The sequence below is a fragment of the Syngnathus floridae genome, chromosome 7 (assembly GCF_059516105.1).
Source record: "Syngnathus floridae isolate MCC-2025c chromosome 7, RoL_Sflo_1.0, whole genome shotgun sequence".
NCBI classification, from domain to species: domain Eukaryota; kingdom Metazoa; phylum Chordata; class Actinopteri; order Syngnathiformes; family Syngnathidae; genus Syngnathus; species Syngnathus floridae.
The window spans coordinates 2,055,233-2,081,820 of NC_142419.1; the positions used below are offsets into that span (position 1 = coordinate 2,055,233).

Genomic DNA, 26,588 nt, shown 5'->3' on the forward strand with positions numbered 1-26,588 from the left:
GTTTTGCATGGTGTGCAAACTATTTTTGTGTGAATTTATTTTTATTTCTTATTTGTATATAGTTTGTTGAAGTGTCTTATTAATATTAAGTTGGAATAGAAACGAAAGTAAAACCAACTTCGAGGGCACTTCCTGTTTCTGGGAAAGACGCGGGAAGACGACGTCATGACAGCGCGGTAGTTAACGGCCGACCTACGACGCATCATCGCAAGTTAATAAGTTGAATAAGTTAAGTAAAGTATCCGGTTGTTCACTGGCAGGCCAAAGTGGTATGTATGTTTTACTTTTGTATTTGATGTGTATGTTTTATAAATCTAAGTTTATATACGTGTCATCACCAGTTTTACGGTGTGGCTGTGATGTTAAAGAATCAGAGTAAACGTCTGTAACAAAGAACTCTTGTGTCTTTGGTGAACAATCTGACACTGGGGGGGGTATCAACGTTAGCCTCGGCAACTTGCGAGCATTCGCCCGTCTACTTCGACAGCATCTTTTGGCACATCTCAAGGCAAAATTAGTTTAGCTGTGAGTACGGAAATCGGCTTGCCTCTGTAAACCTAACTAACGGGCAGCAGTGATGCGACAATATCCCCCTTATTTTCGGCAGCATTTTGGCGCTACCTTCGTCACATCATTTCCACTTGTTAACTTAACTTACGCGGAGAGCAAAGTGTTTTTACACCGCCACAATGTGAATTTGCGATTAAGTTTTCATCACTTGTAGATGAGTTATTTAGTTGGATGGATCTAGGGCTTACTCAGCAAAGGTTTTCGCCAGCATGGCAAAAGTTTTGGAGAAAAAAGACGAGGATCGTGCCAGGGAAATAGACAAGTCGAACGGGATCAAGAACTGCTTCAGATGGGCATGGCTCGATATATATAAGATGTACTGGACTATAAGATGCAGGTGTTTTCCATGAAATGCCATCATTTCTATTACCTTGTTTAACCAAAACAAATCCTTTTACAATATCATAAAAATCATGAAAAATCCATGGATAAACCGCACCGGACTATAAACCGCAGGGTTCAATGCATGTGCAAAAAGTCGTGTCGTATAGTCCGGGAATTACGGTAATAATAATAATTATTACGATTAATAATGAAAATAATAATACCGTATTTTTCTGACTATAAGTCGCATTTGTTTTCATAGTTTGGGTGGGGGGTGACATACTGAGGAGCTTATGTGAATTTTTTCATAAAGTGAAACCACGATGTAGCAAGGGATTACTGTAATTTGAATTTCAAGTGACGTCAGCAGCGCGGCGCGGTGGTTGTTTACCTAAAGGACAAAGTTTCGATCACGGAATGACGAAGATGACGAAGGGCCCCACGTACTACCGGCATCATTAGCGGCTTTGTAAGTGACACGGAGGACGAAGAGTTTGAAGGATTTAATGATTTGGAGTGACACAGAAGGTTTGAACAACTATTGTGGCTTTTACGCACGCTCAGTCCTACTCTATGGAGCTCTCTTTCACCTCCGTGGATGGAAGTCGAGGACCGGCGCTCGGCCGGCTAGCTGTCCGGGGACGGTGGATGGGGCTCGGACATGGCTTTTACAGCACGCCCGGTCCTATTCTATGGAGCTCTCTTCCACCTCCGTGGCTGGAAGTGCCACCTCCAAGGATGGAAGTCCACAACGCCACACGCCTGGAAGTCGACGCCGGTGCTTGGGGCCGTGTGGCGGTTAACTATTTGTGTTATAATTATTTGATATATTTTATTTCGTGTAGCAACTTGTATATGTTTTTATCATTACAGTTCAGTACTTGTTGGCTCGATGAACTCTTGTTTTATTAAATAAAGAGCCGTTTACCAAACCCAAGTCTTTCCTTATACTTTTTTAACGCTACAATATAGTTATATACTAGATCTGTCGAATAACGACGAGGCTGACGTCAGGGCGCACGCGAGGTGTTGTTGACAAAGGACGAGGAATTTGATCGATGGATTTAATGATTTGGAGTGACACAGATGGTTTGATAATATTATTGCTTATATAATAGTTATTTGATATAGTATAATTTGTATATCGTTATATGGGCCTGTGGAATATTTTTAAGTGCAAGCGCCGCCAGCGGCGCGCACCCATTGTTGACATAAAGGACGATCGATGGATTTAATGAATTGGAGTGACACAGATGGTTTTATAAACGTTTTATTTATATAATAGTTTTTTGAATAACTCTAAATGTTACGTCAGGCCTGTTCTCAGCTCTTCGTTTGTGTTTATGTCGCGTTAGCATACCTATCGTTTAGCCTGTTCTTGCTCGTTCATGTCTGTTCTTGGTGTTGGATTTTGTCGAATAAATTTCCCCCAAAATGCGATTTATACTCCGGAGCAATGTTTGTTTTTTCCACGTTATTGTGCATTTTATGGCTAATGCGACCTATATTCCGGAGCGACTTTTAGTCCGAAAAATACGGTATTGTAATTCCCCCAAAATGCGACTTATACTCCGGAGCGACTTGTATATGTTTTTTTCTTCACATCATTGTGCATTTTATGGCTAATGTGACCTATATTCCGGAGCGACGTTTAGCCTGAAAAATACAGTCATAATAATCTGTTACAGCTCCTCAAAACTTACCTGACAAGATTTCTTAAATTCAGAATCTCCAAACATAAGTTAATGTCCGTATTTCTTTCCTAGTGTCGAATCCGTAACCAAGTCATTAATTTGTGTTATTAATCCAAATAAGATCCAAGAAATCAAACATGACAAAAAGCCTTCAAATGGACACACAGCAACCACCGTGACATTCCCAGAAATATGAAGTCCAAAACGTGAGACTGACATTGTAAATCATGGCTCACTTTTAGCCAGCCTTTATAATAGTTGCTGTGCTCACAATGCTGAAATGTACATCACCGGATGCCAAATACACTTAGCAGATTTTTTCTTTTAAATTGATATGTGTACATATTTACCTTGTAGGAAGGCAAGAAGCAAAGCACACCCTTGGGCACAACTTTGCAGACATTCAGTAGCAGGGCACCAACTTCATCCTGGAAGGCATACGTTTCAGAATGTTGAAAGGTGGCACAAAGCTTTCTACCTTGAGGTCCTACACCAACAGTGCCAACCCAAACCTGCAAAAACATTTTCCAATTTAATTTTCAAGTTTTTCATTCAGAGAATGTCTGCTCTCGTGTGCTATCAAATGTAAAGTTTGGTTATTTTTTTATTTTATTTTATAAATTATATTACCAGTTGTTATACGTCATGGGTAAATTTGTGTGCATGAGTGGCTGTGATCCCTTTAACCCAGTGCTTCTCAATTATTCTCTGTGATGCCCCCCCAGGGAGAAGAAAACATTTCGCGCCCCCCCTTCATATTAACCCTTATTAACATTAAAGAACCCCTCCGTGAGTCGTCACCTTATCGTGGTGGAGGGGTTCGCGTGCCCCTGTGATCCTAGGAGCCATGTTGTCGGGGGCTTCATGCCCCTGGTAGGGTCACCCATGGCAAACGGGTCCTAGGTGAGGGGCCAGACAAAGCACGACTCACAGAAGCGCCTTATGATGATTAAAATAAATTGACTTCGTTTTCCCTCGCCCGGACGCGGGTCACCGGGGCCTCCCTCTGGAGCCAGGCCTGGAGGCGGGGCTCGAAGGCGAGCGTCTGGTGGCCGGGTCTTCGCCCATGGGGCCCGGCCGGGCACAGCCCGAGAAGGAAACGTGGGTCCCCCTTCCCATGGGCTCACCACCTGTGGGAGGGGCCAAAGGGGTCGGGTGCAATGTGAGCTGGGCGGCAGCCAAAGGCAGGGACCTTGGCGGTCTGATCCCCGGCTGCAGAAGCTGGCTCTTGGGACATGGAATGTCACCTCTCTGGCTGGAAAGGAGCCCGAGCTGGTGTGCGAGGCAGAAAAAATACTAGATATAGTCGGACTACCCTCCACGCACAGTTTGGGTTCCGGTACAAGCCCTCTCGAGAGGGGCTGGACTCTCTTCCACTCTGGAGTTGCCCACGGTGAGAGGCGTCGAGCAGGTGTGGGTATACACTGGGCGCCTGCACATTGGGGTTCACCCCGGTGAACGAGAGGGTAGCCTCCCTCCGCCTTCAGGTGGGGGGACGGGTCCTGACTGTTGCAGCTCAGAGTACCCACCCTTCTTGGGGTCCCTGGAGGAAGTGCTGGAGAGCGCTCCTTCTGGGGACTCCATCGTTCTACTGGGTGACTTCAATGCTCACGTGGGCAATGACAGTGAGACCTGGAAGGGCGCGATTGGGAGGAACGGCCCCCCCGATCTGAACCCAAGCGGTGTTCTATTATTGGACTTCTGTGCTCGACACGGATTTTCAATAATGAACACCATGTTAAAGCATAAGAGTGTCCATGTGTACACTTGGCACCAGGACACACCCTAGGCCGCAGTTCGATGATCGACTTTGTAGTCGTGTCATCGGATTTGCGACTGCATGTTTTGGACACTCGGGTGAAGAGAGGGGCGGAGCTGTCAACTGATCACCACCTGGTGGTGGGTTGGCTCCGATGGTGGGGGAAGATGCCGGTCCGACCTGGCAGACCCAAACGCTCTGTGAGGGTCTGCTGGGAACGTCTGGCAGAATCTCCTGCCAGGAAGTGCTTCAACTCCCGCCTCCGGCAGAGCTTTTCCCACGTCCCGGGGGAGGCAGGGGACATTGAGTCTGAGTGGACCATGTTCCGCGCCTCCATTGTTGAGGCGGCCGACCGGAGCTGTGGCCGTAAGGTCGTTGGTGCCTGTCGTGGCGGCAATCCCCGAACCCGCTGGTGGACACCGGCGGTAAGGGATGCCGTCAAGCTGAAGAAGGAGTCCTATCGGGCCGTTTTGGCCTGCGGGACTCCGGAGGCAGCTGACAGGTACCGGATGGCCAAGCGGAACGCGGCTTCGGCGGTTGCTGAGGCAAAAACCCGGGCGTGGGAGGAGTTTGGTGAGGCTATGGAGAATGACTTCCGGACGGCTTCGAAGAAATTCTGGTCCACCATCCGGCGTCTCAGGAGGGGGAAGCAGTGCAACGTCAACACTGTTTACAGTGGGGATGGCGTGCTGCTGACCTCAACTCGGGACGTCGTGAGTCGGTGGGGAGAATACTTCGAAGACCTCCTCAATTCCACCTACACGCCTTCCATTGAGGAAGCAGGGCCTGTAGACTCTGAGGCGGATTCTCCAATCTCTGGGGTCGAAGTCACTGAGGTAGTTAAAAAACTCCTCGGTGGCAAAGCCCCGGGGGTGGAAGAGATCCGCCTGGAGTTCTTAAAGGCTCTGGATGTTGTGGGGCTGTAATGGCTGACACGCCTCTACAACGTTGCGTGGACATCGGGGACAGTGCCTCTGGATTGGGAGACTGCGGTGGTGGTTCCCCTCTTTAAGAAGGGGGACCGGAGGGTGTGTTCCAAATACAGGGGAATCACACTCCTCAACCTCCCTGGTAAGGTCTATTCAGGTGTGCTGGAGAGGAGGGTCCCTCGGGAGGTCGAACCTCGGATTCAGAAGGAGCAGTGTGGCTTTCATCGTGGCTGTGGAACAGTGGACCAGCTCTACACCCTCGGCAGGATCCTCGAGGGTGCATGGGAGTTCGCCCAACCAGTCCACATGTGTTTTGTGGACTTGGAGAAGGCATTCGACCGTGTCCCTCGGGAGGTTCTGTGGAGGGTGCTTTGGGAGTACGGGGTGCCGAGCCAACTGATAAGGGCAGTTTGGTCCCTGTATCACCGATGCCAGAGTCTGGTCCGCATTTCCGGCAGTAAGTCGGATTCGTTCCCAGTGAGGGTTGGACTCTGCCAACGCTGCCCTTTGTCACCGATTCTGTTCATAATTTTTATATACAGAATTTCTAGGCGCAGCCGAGGCGTTGAGGGGGTCCGGTTTGGGGACCTCAGCATCGCGTATCTGCTTTTTACAGATGACGTGGTGCTGTTGGCTTCTTCAGGCCGTGATCTCCAGCTCTCGCTGGAACAGTTCGCAGCCGAGTGTGAAGCGGTCGGGATGAGGGTCAGCACCTCCAAATCCGAGTCCATGGTCCTCGATCGGAAAAGGGTGGAATGCCCTCTCTGGATCGGGGATGAGATCCTGCCCCAAGTGGAGGAGTTCAAGTATCTTGGAGTCTTGTTCACGAGTGAGGGGAGGATGGAGCGCGAGATCAACAGGCAGATCGGTGCAGCGTCAGCAGTAATGCGGACTCTGTACAGGTCCGTTGTGGTGAAGAGAGAGCTGAACCAAAAGGCAAAGCTCTCAATTTACCGGTCGATTTACGCTCCTCCCCTCACCTATGGTCACGAGCTATGGGTCGTGACCTAAAGAACGAGATCCCGGATACAAGCGGCCCAAATGAGTTTTCTCCGCAGGATGTCCGGGCTCTCCCTTAGAGATAGGGTGAGAAGCTCGGTCATTCGGGAGAGACTCGAAGTAGAGTCGCTACTCCTCCACGTTGAGAGGAGCCAGATGAGGTGGCTCGGGCATCTTATCAGGATGCCTCCTGGACGCCTGCCTGGGGAGGTGTTGCGGGCATGTCCCACCGATAGGAGACGCCGGGGACGACCCAGGACGCGCTGGAGAGACTATGTCGCTCAGCTGGCCTGGGAACGCCTTGGGATCCCCCGGGATGAGCTGGATGAAGTGGCTGGGGAGAGGGAAGTCTTGGAGTCCCTCCTAAAGCTGCTGCCCCCGCGACCCGACCCCGGATAAGCGGAAGAAGATGGATGGATGGATGGAACATTAAAGAAAAACAAAAAATAAATAAAAAAGAAAGATCAACTTACAATAAAGAATAACTTTATTTATAACATTGTTTTTTTTAGTCTGTAACAGAACAGATTCAAAGTGCACCACTTTGCCTGAAATTAAAAAATAAATTATAATTATTCAAACTATAAACATTCTTGACCAACTGCCATTTTATGCTGAAAAAATACGATAAAATAATAAACATATAATATCAAATTAAATAACAGCAATAAATAATATTCAGTTTGTTAGAGATTTGCTCACTCCAACTTATTTTGCAAGAACCACACGGGAGACAAGTAAGTCCTTTTAGACACCTGCAGGTGGAGAGTTCACTCGCTCAAGGAATGAAGTCTGAAGCCTCCTTCCTGCAAGTGGATATTTATTAAGAGAAACAGAGTGGGGGTATGGGTAGGCTGGCTAGAAAGCCCTTGTCTAGTCTAAACATGTCAGGGGATGTTTTACGACCTTGTGATAAGGAGGACAAGGTAAGGTATTTATTACCTGTTGCATTCCAACATAATCCTATGATAAAGATAACCTGGAAAACCCTAACACAGTTCAAAGTAATCAGCAACATTAACTCAGGAGCACAATATATAAAACATTTTAACCTACAAAACAAAAATGAATAAAACAATTTATGCTGTTTTTTTAATCAAAATGAGGCATCATTCCACGGCTGCAGGTAGTATCAGCTCTTCTGCAATGGTGTTTTTTTTTTTTTTTTTGCACTGAGCAATATGGTACGCTGCTTTATATGATGCTTACAGAGTTTGCTGATTGACTGAAGTAGCATTCACAAAGTGGGATGATTGTTGGCAATATTCAGCCTGTTTTCACTGAAATAATAATAATAATAATAATAATAATAATAATAATAGTAATAATAATAAATTAAATTTATAACGCACTTTACATTCGGAGGAATCTCAAAGTGCTACATGGCAAGTAAAAACAAGAAAACAAAGCAAGGACAAGTATAAAACAACTGGACGACAACCAGGATATGAGAACAGGAATTACGGAAATGCTAGAGTAAAGAGGTGAGTTTTAAGTCCGGTTTTGAAAGAGTCAGTGGATTGGGGTGCTCTTAGGTGGTCGGGGAGGGAGTTCCACAGTATGGGGGCTGCATGGCAGAAGGCCCGGTCGCCCATGGTGCGCAACTTGGTTTTCGGGACATGGAGAAGGTGTGAATTGGATGAGCGGAGGCTTCGGGTGGCAGGTTTTGGGGCAAGGAGTTCTTTGAGGTATGGGGGAGCATGTCCGAGGATACACTGGGGAGTGCAGAGAACGGAAGATGGGTGTGACGTGGTCGCTTTTCCGCACCCTCATCAGGATCCTAGCAGCGCTGTTTTGGATGTATTGAAGCCTCTGGAGGCTCTTGCTAGGGATCCCGATGAGGAGTGCGTTACAATAGTCTAGCCTGGAGGAGATAAAGGCGTGGACAAGTTTTTCAGCATCCGTTAGGGTAAGTGTGAGAATATACACCTTGGAAATATGCCTGAGGTGGAAGAAGGTTTTGCAGATGTGTTTTATGTGTGACTCTAGGTTGAGTTAAGGGTCCAGTTTCACACCCAGGTTGGTGACAGTGGCTGAGAGGGGGATAGTGTGACCGGCGAATGAGATGCTTGTTATTGGGCAGGTATGGATCTGATGGGGAGTGGCAATTAACATGGCTTGGGTTTTGTCACTGTTGACTTGCAGGAAGCTGAGATTCATCCACGCCTTTATCTCCTACAGACACAGTGGGAACAACCTCAAGCATCTTATCAACGTGATTGGGGTGCAATGACTTTAAGTGCCACCTTCATTTATTTGGCTTCATAGTGTCCGCTGCCAACATTGTAAGGCACAGAAAACACACCGGTCTTTCCTCGTCTCCCATCGTAGTCATACTGAAGTGGAGCGCTACGTACGCTTCGTCATATATCCTTGTCTTAGCTTTCGTGTGACTCTCAATTCTCTTATCTCCGTCTCTCTCCGCCGTTCTTTTCAACCTTGTTCCATATTTTTCCATGGTGTCACACTGCACTTTTTATCGCCTGCTCTGTGCTGTGTGTGCTTTTGTTCCGTGCGCTCTATACTGTAGAGTGACTGCTCCTTGAGCACACTCTTCCTGTGATACCGCCACCTACTGCAGTGGATGTCTAATTACCCTTTAATCTAGTACAGCCAAAAGAAAAGCATGTTGGTCCCTGGTGTCACACGCGCCCCCCTTGGTATCGCCCCACTATTTGAGAAGCACTTCTTTAACCCAATAAGGCCTAAAGCTGGAATGGGAATTCAACACAATTGTCAACACCTACTAAATAATTGATATCTCAGCTCCTGTTGCTGATAGACACATAATTTTAATTCTACCTGTCAATGAGGTTTGACCATCCTCATGTAAAATAGTTGGCAACTACAACGAGATAAAAAAAAATATTTCATGTGACAGGACATTTTTTCCATATTATTGTAATTAATAATGGGTTTTTAAAATTAATGAACATTGAAAAATCAAAATACACTGCCCCAACCAAGTCAAGCAACATTAAGCAAGACAGACAGAGCAAACTGAACCGTTCTGGGAAAGGCGGCCATTCAAGAAGATTTTGACCAGAAAGACAGCACAAATGCAGAAACAATAAAGATGAAGAAAGTGTGCAGGTAAAACCTCACCTTCCTGAGGGCAACATACTGAAACGCTTACCAGTGAGCATGTCAGGACTCGTCCCCGATCGTGTCATAGTTCTGTTCGTGTGTCTGTGTGCTCGCCCCTCCCCTCCTGTGTGCCCATGATCAGTGTGATTATTCCCACCTGCCTCTTGTTACCTGTCGTGTATATAAGTCCTGTCTGCCCCTCACTCCCTGCCGGATCGTCGATGTCGTCACGTTTGCTTTCCTTGTGATTCCTGTCTGTTTCGAGTCTGTTTCTGTTTTCAATCCCTGTCGGTCAGTCTGTCATGTTATTAGTTTGCCAGTTCTCGTCTGTTTCCCTCGATGCCTCGTTCCACTTCCCTTTTCCCTTAATAAACCCTGGTCTAAGCTGCACTTGATCGCCCTGCTCCATGTTCCATCCGATCCGTGACAGAACGATCCGACCATCACAGTGACCAGCGCTTGGACCCCCCTTCACCACCAGCTCCCGCTGCGACGCCCGATCCACATCTGAGCAGGTTTCAGCGTCATGGGCTCCACAGCCGCCGTCGAACTCACTCCCGCAACACCGGACCCGCGGCCGCCATTGGAGTTCCTCCCGGCGCCATTGACTCCGTGGCCGCCATCAGACTTCGCTCCGGCGACGCCGGACCCGCGGCCGCCATTAGACTCACGGCCACCATCGGGCCTCACCCCGGCGTCACTGGACCCACGGCCGTCGTCGGACTTCTTGCCAGCAACGCCGGACATTGAGCCAGCTGCGCCAAACTAGCGATCGTCCATGGCTCCACTCCCACTGCTGCGGCGCGTGTGACTCTTGCCGCTGCATGCGGTTCTGACTCTCCGTTTGTCCGAGTGCGGTTCGGTTCCCCAAGTCGCCGCTCGAGTGCGGTTCTGTACCCCAAGTCACCGCCCGAGTGCGGTTCTGTACCCCAAGTCGCCGCCCGAGCGCGGTTCTGTTCCCCAAGTCGCCGCCCGAGCGCGGTTCTGTTCCCCAAGTCGCCGCCCGAGCGCGGTTCTGTTCCCCAAGTCGCCGCCCGAGCGCGGTTCTGTTCCCCAAGTCGCCGCCCGAGCGCGGTTCTGTTCCCCAAGTCGCCGCCCGAGCGCGGTTCGGTTCCCCAAGTCGCCGCCCGAGTGCGGTTCGGTTCCCCAAGTTGTTTGTTTTTTGGGACGTCGGGAGCCGTCCCTTGTGGGGGGGGTTCTGTCAGGACTCGTCCCCGATCGTGTCATAGTTATGTTCGTGTGTCTGTGTGCTCGCCCCTCCCCTCCTGTGTGCCCATGATCAGTGTGATTATTCCCACCTGCCTCTCGTTACCTGTCGTGTATATAAGTCCTGTTTGCCCCTCACTCCCTGTCGGATCGTCAATGTCGTCACGTTTGCTGTCCTTGTGGTTCCTGTCTGTTTCGAGTCTGTTTCTGTTTGCAATCCCTGTCGGTCAGTCTGTCATGTTATTAGTTTGCCAGTTCTCGTCTGTTTCCCTCGATGCCTCGTTCCACTTCCCCTTTTCCTCAATAAACCCTGGTCTAAGCTGCACTTGGTCGCCCTGCTCCATGTTCCATCCGATCCGTGACAGAGCACACATTTTGCCTGATCAGCAAAATAAATGTACCTGAGCAGGCAGGATGGAGCTCAGTGTTGCTCAGTTAAAATAGAATACAGGAATCCCTCGCTATTTTGCGGTTCACCTATCGCGGCTTCTGTGCATCGCAGATTTTTATGAAAACAAATATTGCGGCTATATTTGGTGCATCGCAGCTTTTTGCTTGGAGCGCAGGGCTTTGTCTACCCATATGACTTTGCAGCACACTAATGGCCGGTAGGAGACCAATGGGATATGTTGATCTGTATCCTTGCCGATGATTGGCTTAGAGCAACTCTAACCAGGCTTTATCTCAATCTCCTGCGACGCATCCACTCCACTTCGTTTGTGTCAGCAGAATCAGCGGCATCTCTGATTTGCGCTTTGTTTTATTGTCACGCACGAGGCAGGACAACCAAATGCAACATGGGCTCTTTATTTGGGGAAAGTTTAAAGGAAACAAGGAGGTCTGGAATGCCGGCAGAGCAGGACTACGAGGCAGGCTGACGAGCTCGCGTCGTGCATCATTGAAGCAGAAGGGGATAGCAAGCTTCTTAATGTTATTTAAAAAGTATTTAAAGATATAATAACGTGTTTAAAATTATTATAAAGTGTTTAACATTATACAAGTCTTGTGCTGGGCTGCGGGGGCGCGTCAGCCGGTCAGCACCTTAAGAGCGGAGCAGAACGAAGCTGTGACACGTTTACAGTTTAAAATGTTTAAAATTACAATAAAGTGTTTAAAAATAAAATTATGAATGTCATGTGCAGATGCCCTCACGCTGGGCTGCAGGGGCCAGTCAGCACTGCAAGAGCAGAGCGGAGACACTTTAAAATGTTCAAAAAAGTGTTTAAAATACAATAACATATTGAAAAGTACAAAATATAAGTATAAAAATAAAAGTATATATTATTGTGCGAAAGCACTTGTGCTGGGCTGCGGGGTCGGCCAGGACGCAAAAGCAGAGAGGAGCGAGACATGTTTACACTTAAAAAAGGTTCATAAAAGTCTTGTGTGAATATTGTAACAATATATTTACTGTTATTTATTTTCTTATTTTTGTAAATAAATAAGAATGTTTCTGAAAGTCAGTTTCACTTTAAAAAATTTACAAGTGTTTAAAAATACAAAAAAGTGTTTAAAAAAACAATTAAGTGTATAAAACTAAAATAAAGGTTAATGAAAGTCTTGTGCGGATATTGTAACAATATATTTACTCTTATTTTGTTATTTATTTAAATAAAGATTGTTTATGAAAATCAGTTTGACTTTAAAATGTTTACAAAAGTATTCAAAAATACAAAAAAGCATTTAAAGGTACAATACAGTGTTTCAAAATACAATAAAGGTTCATAAAAGTATTTTGTTGATATTGTCACAATATATTTTCTCTACATTGCAGATTTTCACCTATCGCGGGTGGTCTTTGAACCAATTATCCGCGATAAACGAGGGATTACTGTATAACTTTATATACTGTTGCACATTTCATAACAGCTGCAGCTATAACAAAGTGCTTTACATGTAACAACTGTACAAGTACAACAAAGACGGTGATAGCAGTAAATTAAAACACAAATATACAGTGCAGAAAAGGCTGCTCGAGGACTGTGAGACTGTATCCTTTAAGAGGGCGGAACATAGAGACCACGCTTCGTCGTATGTGTTAGAAGGAGAAAGGCAGAAGAGAAAGGAGAAAGTTCAGATTTCACATAGTTTAAGTTTAGTTCAGCCCAGTACAGTTTACCCCACTTCAGAGTGTGCGTAAAGTAAGTAAGTTCCACACCTTGTTTATTGTTTATAACTACCAGCCTCTTTGACTGCCAGTTAGTGATACAAAATGTCCTTACGCATGTTTAAGAGAGCTATCATCGCGGTTTTGCGTCCATGCATACAACTTTGAATTGCGCTATTTTACATATATATTGTTGTGATATTTACATTATTGTAAATATTATATGATTAACACTAATTATTATTTGTTTATAGAACCACAAACACACACATACACACAGTTGTGCTGAGGCTGCCAATCTAATTAAAACTTCAGAAACCATGAGCTCACCTCTCTTTCTTGGAGCTCCTAACCCAGGGGTCGGCACTCCAAAATGTTCAAAGAGCCATATTGACCCCCCCCCCCCAAAACAAACATACCTGTCTGGAGCCGCAAAAATCTAAAAGCTTTTTATAAGGCAACATAGACTGTCAATACATGAGCTGTATGCCTACTATTAAATTAATTAAGTAGGCTAAAAATACAAAGCAACAAAGCGATGCAAAACGTCGCCCCTGGATAGCCAGCGGACTTTGTTGTGCAGCAGGAGACCGGCATATTCGCTGTCAACTTCATCTAGCAATTCACGGAACTGGCGGTGGTTTAATGCTTTTGCGATTATTTTGTTCACAATATGGATGACAAGGTTCGTTACCTCTATACACTCCGGTGGGAATGTTTATGCACACAGCGCCTCTTGGTGCAATATGCAATGGACAAATTTTTGCGACACTCTCATAATCGGTGCGCCGTCTGTAGCGACTGAAATCAGGTGGCCAGTGTGTATCTCTGTCATTTAAACACTGCAGCACAGCCTTGCAGATGTCCTCCCCCCCGTGTTTGGCCTTTTAGTGGTAGCAATTTCTTCTTGCGGCCCATTAGAGTTCACGTACCTGCATAGCAGAGCTATCTGTTCAATAGCGGTCACATCACACGCAATTGAGAAAGCTGGAGCTGAATTAATGTCCTTGATTTGCTGATCGGTGATAGTGTTTGCCATTCAAATTACCATTTCTTTCACTGTTTTTGTGGAGAGAGGCAGGTCTTTAATTTTCTGAATGATTTCGGTTTTGTTTTTGAAGTCCGAAAATAGGTACTCTGATATTTTAACGAATGAATCCTTTGTGTACTCGCCATCGGTGAATGGTTTTCCGCGCTTTATTATCTCCTGGGCTGCAACAAAACTTGCAGCAGTAGTAGAATTTGGAGATGCAATCACTTCTTGAAACAGTTTTTTCGTTCCTCAAATTGCACCTTTCCTCTCAGTTCCAACTGGGTGATCGGCAGCAAATTTAGCATGCTTTAGCTGAAAATGTCACTTTAAATTGCTCTTGTTATATTTGACAACTTCTCATTGCAAATCAAACATTCAGGCAACCCTTCAGCATTGGCAATGAAAGCAAATACCGTATTTTCCGGACTATAAGTCGCTCCTTAGTATAAGTCGCACCAGCCATAAAATGCCCCAAAAAATGAAAAAAACATATATAAGTCGCTCCGGAGTATAAGTCGCATTTTGGGGGGCAATTTATTCGACAAAATCCCACACCAAAAACAGTCATGAACGAGCAACAGCAGGCTAAACGATAGCAACAACAGGCTAAATGATAGGTATGCTAACGTGACAAACACAAACAAAGAGCTGAGAACGGGCCTGACGTAACATATAGAGTGATTAAGGACAACTATTACATGAATAATATGTTTATAAAACCATCGGTGTCACTCCAATTCATTAAATAGCAACAACAGGCTAAACGATAGGTATGCTAACGTGACAAACACAAACAAAGAGCTGAGAACAGGCCTAACGTAACATATAGAGTGATTAAGGACAACTATTACATGAATAACATGTTTATAAAACCATCGGTGTCACTCCAATTCATTAAATAGCAACAACAGGCTAAACGATAGGTATGCTAACGTGACAAACACAAACAAAGAGCTGAGAACGGGCCTGACGTAAGATATAGAGTGATTAAGGACAACTATTACCTGAATAGCATGTTTATAAAACCATTGGTGTCACTCCAATTCATTAAATCCATCGATCGTTCTTTGTCAACAATGGGTGCGCGCGGCTGAGGGCGCTTGCACTTCAAAATATTCCACAGGCTCAGATAACGATTGATAAACTATATTTCAAATAACTATAATATAAGCCAATAATATTATCAAATCATCAGCCTCGTCTTTATTCCACAAATCTAGTATATAACCCAGATAAAACTGAGATGTTGATAATTGGTCCTACTCGTTATCAACACTTATTTAAGGAAACCACTATAACTATAGATAACCGGACTATCACTCAGAGTGATACGGTAACTAATCTCGGGGTAATATTTGACCAAACGCTCTCCTTTCAAAAACACATTAAGAATATAACCAGGATTGCGTTTTTTCACCTTCGTAATATTGCTAAGATTCGTCCTATCCTCTCGACCGGGGATGCGGAAACCATTATACATGCGTTCGTTACGTCGCGCCTGGACTACTGTAATGTATTATTCTCTGGTCTTCCTAAGTCCAGTATCAAAAGTCTACAGTTAGTGCAAAATGCCGCTGCGAGGATGCTCTCACGGTCAAGAAAATTTGATCACATTACCCCAATATTAGCCAAATTACATTGGCTCCCGGTCCATTTAAGATGTGACTTCAAGGTTCTTCTACTAACCTATAAATCACTGCATGGCTTAGCGCCTTCATATCTCGTCGACCTAGTCGTTCCTTATGTTCCGTCTCGTAACCTTCGTTCGCAAAACGCTAGTCTTTTAGTTATACCTAGGGCCAAGAAAATGTCTGCAGGGTCTAGAGCATTCTCTATTCGGGCTCCAGAGCTTTGGAATGCCCTACCAATGGATATTAGAACTACTACCTCAGTAGAAACATTTAAGACACGTTTAAAGACACATTTCTATGAGATGGCCTTTAACTAACTTGTGATGGCCGATTTGGCCGGAGTTTGTTTTGTTCTCTCTGCCCACCCCCTCCCCGGCTGGGGAGGGGGTTAGGTGGCTCAAAAGCTGATCGCGGCTAGCTGGATTCTCGGGGACCAATTCAAGATGAAGGAACTGCAGCTCAACCCCCTTGAAGACACGGCCAGGACAACCGAGGGCACCTCCGACATCCATTTTTTCATTGATTTTCATATTATGTATTACTTTTGCACTCTCTGCATCCATTATAACCTGGTGATCCTGAAAGGGGGATCCTTCCATCTGTGGTCCCTTCTCAAGGTTTCTCATTTTCCCCTGGCAGGGGTTTTTTGAGTTTTTCCTTGCCCTTTTGGGAGCTTATGATCAGGGGATGCTTTGAGAATAATTGTCAATTTTTGGCTATGTGAAGCCCTTTGAGACTGTTTGTGATTTAGGGCTATACAAATAAACTTGACTTGACTTGACTTGTATATAACTATAGTGTAGCGTTAACAAAGTACAAGGATAGACGTGGTTTGGTAAACGGCTCTTTATTAAACAAAACAAACTTCCAAGCGTGTGGCGGCGTGGACTTCCAGACACGAGAACTCCTTGGCATAGGACCGGGCGTGCGTAATGGCCATGTCCGAGCCCCATGCACCGTTCGCGGACAGCCAAGCGGCCGAGCGCCGGCCCCCGACTCAGTAGAGTAGGACCGGGCGTGCATAAAAGCCATAGTAGTTTTTCAAACCTTCTATGTCACTCCAAATCCTTAATTCCTTCAAACTCTTTGTCCTCCGTGTCACTTAGAAATGATCACCGCTAATGATGCCGGTAGTCCTTACGTGGGTACGTTTGTCCTTTATGTAAACAACCGCCGCGCCGCGCCGTGCCACTGATGTCACTTGAAATAGTAATCCATTGGTACATCACGGTTCTCCAAACGTTCTTTCTGCTGCTCGATTACTGTTTTCAGCTGCATGTTTTACAACTTGAAGTTTGTAACCTGCAAAATATGAGTTTCTTTTTGGTGCCATTTTTCTTAAGCCCACCCAGTTGAGTCACGGCCAACGGTGAAATTTAGAGCGCCCTCATCCAGTTTCGTCTGAAAATATAATTTTTTTGTGTTGTTTTATCAAATTCAAAGTCTGCTTTATTGTCGATTTTTTTTCATATACTAAGACACACAAAGAGATCGAAATTACGTTCCCACTATCCCTCGGTGAGATAGTACACATATGCATACAAGCAACACAAAAAAACCCAAGAAGGCACAAACAATGAATAAATAAGAGTGTTGAATAAATGATAAATAAACAAATAATAATAAATAATAATAATAATAAAGAGGAGCAAAAATGGAGCAAGTGTACATACAGCAGACAGTGGACTTGGATATGGTGCTTTAAAGTGTTAATTGCTTTATTTGATGTTTTCTCTATTTTTTATGTTTTGAATATGTTCAAGATAAAGATATAAAAGCATGTGAAGTGATCAACTATACTAAAAATAACATGGGAAGTGGTCAACTATACTTGTAAGTAAGTGATGTCTTAATGATCAAGTAGAAATTTGTGAAAAAAAACATATATAAGTCGCTCCTGAGTATAAGTCGCCCCCCCACCCAAACTATGAAAAAAAACGCGACTTCTAGTCCGGAAATTACGGTAGTTGAGTCCATTCTTTCTTAATCCCTCTGTTCTCATCAGCAGTCTTTCTCTTTTTGCCTTTTGAATCCATGGCCCGTCACTCACACACCTGTTTGTTTACAACTCGCCTGTGCCGTGTCGCTTTCTATGACGCAATTTTGCGCCATTCTGAAATTCTGTATTTTTAATATATTTACAAATACATACATTTTCTATAGCATAAGAATGTTTGTGTCATGATTACCATCTAAAAACCACATTTAAATAAACAAAACAAAACAAAAAAAACATGTTTTTCCATTTTCACGCACTTTTGCAAGATCTCCAGGTAGCCGCTAGGGGTGTGCTAAAGAGCCGCATGCGGCTCTGGAGCCGTGGGTTGCCGACCCCTGTCCTAACCGGATTGACCAGTGTTGTGAAAAATATGGTTGGCTTATGCACTGGTGGGGTAGCAGTGCATAAGCCAACCATATTTTTCATACAGTATACACACATATATATATATATATATATATATATATATATATATATATATATATATATGTATATGTATGTACTGTATATGATTATGCTGTAGATTTTAGACGAGTCCATAATTCGGCTATACATAGACCTAATATAGACGATATAATATACACAGTATATAAGTATATACACAGTAATCCCTAATAATTGGTTCGAAGACCACCTGTGATAGGTGAAAATTGGCGAAGTAGGAACGATGTATGTTTTAATTGGAAATCTAAACACCATTCCCACTGAGCACTTGACGTCTTTAGACGTCTTGTCTATGTGTAGACTGATTTTAGACAAGTCTATAATTCGGCTATACATAGATCTAATATAGACATACATAAATCCAACAAATATGATCATATTTCAAAATATTAAACTCTAAACCAGCTGTAAATTTTAGAAATAATGTACAAAGTTGTATTGCTTTGTTTGAAACAACCATTGATCTGTGTAAACTGTGGCTATTTTTGTAACCATATTTAGAGGCGTCTATAATTGGTTGTTGCAGAGACCAAATATAGACAACAAAATAAAATCTATCAAAGATAAAATATTAAACTCTAAACCAGATGTAAGTTGTATAAACAATGTAGAAATGTTATATTGCTTTTTTTTAAATCTTAAATAAAACCCATGGACAGAGATCAATTTTAGAGTAAAAACAACTCAATAACTTCCCACTAGGAGGCAGCAACGTGCATAAATTGTGTGCCACTGTAAAACAAAACAAGAAGTGTGCGGAGCAAGTAAAGTTTTCCTGTGTGTTTGTTGGAGTTTAAGTCGACGACTGTTGGGTCTTATGGACGGAGATCAATTTTAGAGTAAAAACAACTCAATAACTTCCCACTAGGAGGCAGCAACGTGCATAAATTGTGTGCCACTGTAAAACAAAACAAGAAGTGTGCGGAGCAAGTAAAGTTTTCCTGTGTGTATGTTGGAGTTTAAGTCGACGACTGTTGGGTCTTATGGACAAAATCACTCCAGAAAGACACTAAGAAAGGCTGCTTAGAGGTGAGTCCTCAAGTATTTCAATAAGAATTGTTGTTTTGTCCTGCAAAGTTTGTCCATTTCATTATCAATCGATTGCAAGGTTGCACTTAAGATCTAGCTTGCCTGCTAGCTTGTAATTTGTTTTCCCATGATTTGCTACCTGACTAGTTGTTTTAGTTTTAATAATTTGGAATAGAAGAGCTCCTGACACAAACGTTAACGCTAAAGGGAATTTGTTTCAAATTCAAAACAGTTTGTTTCATGTCGATGCATAGTGTATGCAGTGCACACCAGAGGGCACAAATTACAGAGGGAAATTTCTGGCGCAGTACTTCCCTGATAGTGACGTTTGGGACATGTTATAAATTGTTTAACTTTTTGAGAAAAATCCAATTCAATTGAATTGCAAATACACTATATTGACCTGAGATTTGTTGATGACATGGTTGGCCTCCAGTTGAACAGAAAATTTTACTCCAAGTTCCAAGGAGAAGGATGCCATTGGAGCCAATGTTCCTGACGTTAGAACAATGCTGTGCACTGTCTCGCTTAAGTCAGAAAAGGCCTAAAAACAGACAAAACACACAACAGTTATTTATTTCATTTCATTGTTTTATTTTGAATTAAACTCAAAGCTCCAGCCGTAATTGTGTGTAGAAATGATTATCTTTTGTGAATGTCATTGCAACTGGCAGTTAAACTGATACCAGGAACGAGAACGGCAAATGTGAAAAACCACTGAAAAGTAGCCGGGGTCTGGCAGCCGCATGTCCCCATTGGGGAGCCGCATGCCCCCATTGGGGAGCCGCATGCCCCCATTGGGGGGGGCCGCAAGGGGGCCAGGGGCCACAGGCGGCCAGGGGCAACGCCCCGGAGGGGGCTCAGGGGGCAAAGCTCCCTGGAAATTCCTGTATGCCGGCCGCTTCCCTACACATAGCAAGAAGATGATGTCTGTGGAGTCCCAAGTGCCTCTTGCTAGCTTGCAATCATGCATATAGATGTAGTATTTTAGCCAGAAATCTCATAAGGTGTAATGCTTTTCGCGACCTCAGCATTACCGTATTTTCCAGACTATGAGTCGCTCTGGAATGTAAATCGCACCAGCCATAAAATGCATAATATAGAAGAAAAAACATATTTTAGTCGCACCGGAGTAGAAGTTGCATTTTTGGGGGAAATTTATTTGACAAAATCCAACACCAAGAACAGGCATGAATAGGCAACAACAGGCTGAACGGTATGGTAAGCTAACGTAAAACATATAAACGAGGAACTGAGAATGTGCCTGATGCAACATATTAAGAGTTTTTCAAATAACTATAACAGTTATTTATATAACTGTTATATAAACAGTTATTGTCACTCCAAATCGTTTAATCCATCGAAATCTTTGTCCTCTGTGTCACTTTTAAACAACTCCGTGGAGTCCGGAAGTAGATGCGGTGCTTCCTTTCTATGTCGCTAATGTCAGACTCATCGTCAGTTGCAGTTCCAATTATTCCACAGGCCTAGAGCACCCTCATGCAGTTCAATGTGAAAATAACATGTGAAGTGATATACTAGTAAGTAAGTAAGTAATATTTCAATCAAGTAATATGTGTTAATAATTTCACATATAAGTCACTCCTGAGTATAGGTCGCACCCCAGGCCAAACTATGAAAAAACTGCGACTTATAGTCCGGAAAATACGGTACATTAAGACAGTTTCAGTTTTAATATTTCCTGTATTCCGACAAACTAGGCGCCATATAGATGATAATTATTTTTACATCTTTCTGATAGAATGCATTTGTTTTATTGCTATGAGTAATTATCTGCAGTATTTATCAAAGAGTTATCGTTGTTTTTTTGGCTGTGGAACAAATTAATCGAATTACAGTGTATTCTTATGGAAATATTTGATCCAACATACGACTATTTCAACATACAAAGTAGGTCCCAGAACTAATTAAATGTGTATGTTGAGGTTTGACAGTTTTTGGTTTTTGACGCAAAATGTCAGGAAGTCTTTGCCCTGGTTCTTGGACTAAGCTTTGCAAATCGATGTCAGTTGGCAGTTGAACACAGCACGCTTACGGAAACCTGCTACCATATGGGATTTATGCCACTACCATATGGGATTTATTCTACTGTATATCCACAACCTCCAGGAGTACACTGACACCGTACTCTCCTACATCAGGAGCTGCGTTGACAACGTCACCGTCAACAAAAGGGTCAGGGTTTTTGCAATCCCTCCTGAAACAAAGCAACACTGCCTTCAAGTCAAGGGACAGGGCAAGTACAGCAAGGCCAGGGCGGACCTGAAAAGGGGTATCAGGGAAGCCAAAGTGGCCTACAGAAGAAGAATTGAAGATCACTTCGCTGAAAATACCCAAGGAGGATGTGGCAGGGAATAAATCACATCGCGAACTATAAAGGCAACCACCAGACAACAGCCAGGACTGATGCCTCACTGGCAGATGAATTAATTTGCTTCTTTGCCCAGTTTGAGACTGTCAGGCCCCCAGAGGTCACATCACCCCCACCTCCCCCAAGTACCAGTACACTGACATTCCAGGAGCATGAATTAAGATGTGCGCTAAGGACAGTGAAACCAAGGAAGGCAGCCGGCCCTGACGGAATACCCGGTAAGGTACTTAGAGCGTGTGCTGACAAACTGGCGGGTGTGTTTCAAGAATCTTCAACCTGTCCCTATCCTTGGCCATCGTCCCCTCCCTGCCTCAAGACCTCCACTATCATCCCCATCCCCAAGAAAACAGCGGTGGACAACCCCAACGACTACAGGCCTGTCGCACTTGCGCTTGTAGTCATGAAATGCTTTGAAAGACTGGTCTCTCAGCACGTCACAAGATGGCGCCGCGGATGGCCTCCTCAGTGACTCGCTCTCTGTTACTTTGTGTTATTTTGCGTCTTCTGCTGCCCATCCCGGATACATTTTAGCAGAGAAGAACTGTTTAACATCGGACAGTCTTCTCCTGGCACTTTCTCTCCGGTTTTCACTGACCCAGGCAGTTTGACGGATATTTTAGCCGGAGCGGCGGCGCTCTACAATTTCTGCCAGAGACGGCGGCGTGGCAAGCGCGCCGGAGCCCGCATGAAGTTGAGGCAGAGAGGGTTCCGTGCTCCCCTACCATCAATTCATCTGGCGAATGCCCACTCCATGGCGAACAAGATGGATGAACTGCTGCCTTCTCATCCCAAGGAACCCGGACGTTAGCAGGTTTGCTGCCCTGTGGTTTGCCGAAACGTGGCTCAACGAACACATCCCCGACCACGCCATTCAGCTGCCCGGATTTCGGCTCATACGCGCGGATCGCGTAAGGGAGGTGGTCTATGCTTCTACATTAATGAAGGTTGGTGTACTGATGTCACAGTGTTGACAGAGTCTTGCAGCCCTCTCCTAGAGACACTTTTGATAAACTGCCAACCGTTTTATTCACCACGTGAGTTGTTCTCGATCGTAATGGCGGCTGTTTACATTTCACCACACGCACGTGTGATCGAAGGCACGCAGCTGCTGGCTGACCAGATAACAGACATGGATAATAAAACTACCAAACTCACTGATCATTGTTTTGGGTGATTTTAACAGAGCGAACCTCACACACGCAGCACATAACGTGTCCCACCAGAGGGACACAGACACTGGACCACTGCTACTCCGTAATAAAGGACGCATCCCGCTCTGTGCCCCGTGCAGGTTTAGGACTCTCAGACCACTGTCTAGTTAATCTGATCCCAACCTACATGCAGAAATTAAAAACTTCTAAGCCTTTGGTGAGGATTGTGAGGAAATGGACAGTGGGGTCAAAGCAGGACCTCCAAGCCTGCTTTAAATGCACCGATTGGGGTGTTTTTGAAGCTGCAACTTCAGACCTGCATGAATTCACCGATACTGTGACATCATACGTCAGCTTTAATGAGGACTTGTGTGGAAACTAAGACCTTCTGCACGTACAATAACAACAGACCGTGGTTTACACCAAACCTCAGGATAATGCGCAAAGCCAAGGAGGAGGCCTACAGGAGTGGGGACTGTGACCTGTTCAGGCAGGCCAGGATCACACTGACCCGAGAGATCAGGAAAGCTAAGAGGAGCTATGGGCAGAGTTTGGAGAGACACCTTTCTGCCAATCCTGATCCCTCATCAGTGTGGAAAGGCTTGCAGAGCATCACGGGCTTCAAGAGACCAACCCCCTATCCTGTGGAGAACCCAGGCTTGCAAACCAGCCAAACAGGTTTTACTGCAGGTTTGAACGGTCCAACCACGCAATAGGATCTCCAATTAACATACACACCTCCCCCTCAACGCTCCTGTTAAAACCGCCATCGTTATTATCACCTACTCTCTTTCAGAAGCCTTGCCCACACTTCAGATTTGCGAGGAGGAGGTGTGTCAGATGTTCTGGATACGAAAGGTCAGGAAGGCACGGGGCCCAGACGGCGTGTCTCCCTCCTGCCTAAAAGTCTGTACTGAACAACTGGCACCCATCTTTACACGGTTCTTCAACCGTTCCCTGGTGCTGTGTGAGGTGCCCTCGTGCTTCAAAAGCTCCACCATCGTACCGTGGCCAAGAAGCCTGCCATCACAAGATTGAATGATTACAGAACTGTCGCCCTGACATCTGTGGTCGTGAAATCCTTTGAGAGGCGAGTGTTGAGCCACCTGAAGCACATCACGGGCCCCCTGCTCGACCCCCTGCAGTTTGCCTACCAAGCAAACAGGGCGGTGGACGATGCGGTCAACATGGGGCTGCACTAAATCCTGCGCCACTTAGACACCCCAGGGACGTACGCCAGGATCCTGTTTGTGGTGTTCAACACCATCGCTCCGAACATCCTCCACCAGAAGCTCATCCAGCTTGCGGTGCCTGCCTCCACCTGTAAGTGGATCACCAGCTTCTTGACCAACACTGTGTGAGGCTGGGGACCATCACATCCGACACCCGGACCACCAATACTGACGCGCCCCAGGGGTGCATCCTCTCCCCACTGCTCTTCTCTCTCTACACCAGTGGTTCTCAAATGGGGGTACGTGTACCCCTGGGGGTACATGGAGGTACTCCATGGGGTACGTGAGATTTTACAAAAATATATACCGGTATTAAAAAAGAAAAAAAAAAACAGGAAGCCTGATTGTCTTGAGAATTTGTTATAAAAAGTTTGATGAAATACAAATGTATTCAGTATTCAGTATTAAATTTTAATCCTTAATAAACGGACTCTCCACAAACCAATAGCAGTCACCTGTGGTGGCCTTGATGACGCACTCTAACATGGAGATGTGGCTAAAGCGTAGCAGCGATGCTGCTGTTGAAAACACGGAGAAACAAGTACAAATGAAGGCAAAACCAGAGCCGACGAAGTACCGACAGTACATGGAAGACTATTGTTTGATGGGATTTACGTCCACAAGTTGTAACCCACCCAAAGCGCTGTGCTTTTTTGCGGGGAGAAATTAGCCAACACTAGCATGAAGCCGGCACATCTCCAGCGGCATCTCACCGCAAAACACGGATGCCATGTTGGTAAGCCACCGGAGTTCTTCAGGAGGAAACTTTCTGACTTCAAGTCATCCCAAGACACAATGCCTCCACTACATCTGCCAAAGCCCTGAAGGCTTCTTATGCGGTTTCTTTGCTCGTAGCTAAAGCCAAAAAAACGTTCACCATAACTCCATGTTTCTCACTAAAATGTAGTATGAGTGCAAAAGACTCATTCAAGCTTCAACACTATTCAATGCTTGTTCAATGCTTGTCAAATCAAAATCAAATGTTCAATGCAACAAGTCAATTTTAAGAGGAAAAAAAAGTTTCTTTTTTTATCCCAAAAGAGGTAAAGTTGATTATTTTTTGAGCAAATCTTTATTGTTTGTTTTAGTTGTACAGAGGCTGAGATCAACCGGAGTCAGATTCCTTGTTTGGTATGCACAAACTTGGCCAATAAAGCTGATTCTGATTCTGATAACACATCAAGTTTACAGAACATTTTGATTTATGATGGGAGTCAATGAGCTACAGAATGGACATTCTAACAAGAACCTAATAAAGGTTTATCTCGCCCATATGAAATAAGTGAGAAACTCCAGGATAGTGCTATTTAGACCCTCTGCATGTTTTAATAATCCTTTTGAATAATCAGCACCCTAGTGTTTTTGTTTTTCATGCCCGTCGTTAGATGCAACACATTAAAACATCAAAAATGTCCAGAAATGGTACAAAATCACCCCAAAGTTAACCGAAAAACGAACATGCATTGAGTAAATTGGACATAGAAAATTTGTATTGGTTGTATGCCGTGGAGTGTGACTGGGGCAACCCACATAGAGCAACAATTGAGTGCCAAGCATTAGCACCTGGAATCACCATTTAAAGCAGGGAGTTGTCCTGGATTTTACTATTTCACACGCAACTTAAAGTCTTGGTTTGTTTAATTTTTTTTTTTTTTAAAGTTATTAATAAATATGACACACATTCAACTCCGGGTAACACAACACATGAAAAACGTCATTAGTTAAGTGTAGGGATGGTAAATAGTCTTTAGCTTTTCCACCTCATTCATCCACTGATGGCGCAGCATCAGGAGCAATTGGGGATAGAGTACAGTAATCCCTCGCTATGTTGCGGTTCGTTTGTCACGGTTTCACTACATCGCAGATTTTTTTTCCAAATTAAAAGAACATTTAAAAGTCAAAATAACATTTCTAAATTGAGGAATTATGGCACAAAACTTGCCCACACGCCAGCAGAAGGCAAGGAGTGCCCACACAATTGCGGTGCGTACACTTGTACCTTTTAATAAAAAAAAAATTGTTATAATGAGTTCTAAAAACACATTTACAGTGTTGTACCTTGTTATAGAATTTTTTTTATAATAATAAAAGAGCTCGAAAAACATATTTACAGTATGTACCCTTGTACCATGTTATAAAACAATTATAATAAAAGTTGTTCTAAAAACATATTTACAGTATGTGTTAAGAATTCTCCATGTTATTTATGTTATTCAGCCGTGCTTTGATTTGAGGTAGGGTGATTTATATTGACCACTTCCGGTTTTACGTTCGTATACATATGTCGGTTACAGTGGTAGAGGAGTCATTGAAGATCTAAGTGGGTCTCCTAACAAGAGAAATGAACGATGATATGTGTCTAACCTTTAGGACAATGTAGTATTGCTCCAGATGTTCATTTAAATTCCTTTAGAGGTCCGTTTTCGTATTAGCACAATCGCAAATTAGCATCTTTCCGCTAACTCGTTAGCCTGCCCAGTACTTCTTAACACGCACGCACGTATATTTATATTTTCAATATTTATACAAACTTTTCTGCATGTTATTTATACTATTAATGTATTTTTTACATGTTTGAAACTATTAATGTTCTAATAATAAAATATGCACTTAAATGGTTTCATATTTGACACAAAAAAAATGTACAGATGAGAGGGTGACTGTACTTCGCGGATTTCACTTATCGCGGGTGGTTTTTGGAACCAATTATCCGCGATAAACGAGGGAATACTGTATCTTGCTCAAGGATACTTCGACATGGCACAGGTTTTGGCGACAAAAAAGTCAGCCTCATTAAAATTGACAATTGAGTAAGCTGTGTCTTATTTTCAATGCACGTGCATTGGTTTTCCCTTCTGTGGAAACAAATTTTACTGACTAGAAAGGATTAGCATTAGCATCTTGCTTAGTAGACCTCAGGTCAATAGTTGGAAATCTTTGATGACTGCAAAGCATTTCAGCATGGGCGACAGTTACTATTTAGACTTGTTGACATTCACATT

General features: G+C 44.3%; 1 protein-coding gene, 1 long non-coding RNA gene and 1 pseudogene across 21 annotated transcripts in view; 1 reads left to right on the forward strand and 2 right to left on the reverse strand.

Annotated features, from left to right (window-relative positions):
- brip1 (BRCA1 interacting DNA helicase 1) overlaps positions 1 to 26,588 on the reverse strand; it is a 204,647-nt gene that overhangs the window by 82,156 nt on the left and 95,903 nt on the right. For 15 of the 20 annotated variants that reach the window (XR_015859329.1, XR_015859326.1, XR_015859327.1 and 12 more), the window contains 2 exons: positions 19,215 to 19,355; positions 2,939 to 3,100 (listed from right to left, as the gene is read on the reverse strand). Coding sequence is in view for 16 of the 20 variants with exons in the window: in XM_088380208.1 (XP_088236334.1) it covers positions 2,939 to 3,100; positions 19,215 to 19,355 (303 nt within the window). In the remaining 4 variants the exon portion in view is untranslated. The remainder of the gene's footprint in view (positions 1 to 2,938; positions 3,101 to 19,214; positions 19,356 to 26,588) is intronic. The other 5 variants (XM_088380205.1, XM_088380199.1, XM_088380210.1 and 2 more) reach the window with 3 other exon arrangements.
- On the forward strand, positions 38 to 1,879 carry LOC148394791 (uncharacterized). Its single transcript, XR_015859331.1, has 3 exons — positions 38 to 525; positions 1,253 to 1,363; positions 1,459 to 1,879. It is a non-coding gene; the product is annotated as an uncharacterized LOC148394791 (long non-coding RNA).
- Positions 6,705 to 9,387, reverse strand: LOC148394792 (uncharacterized; annotated as a pseudogene).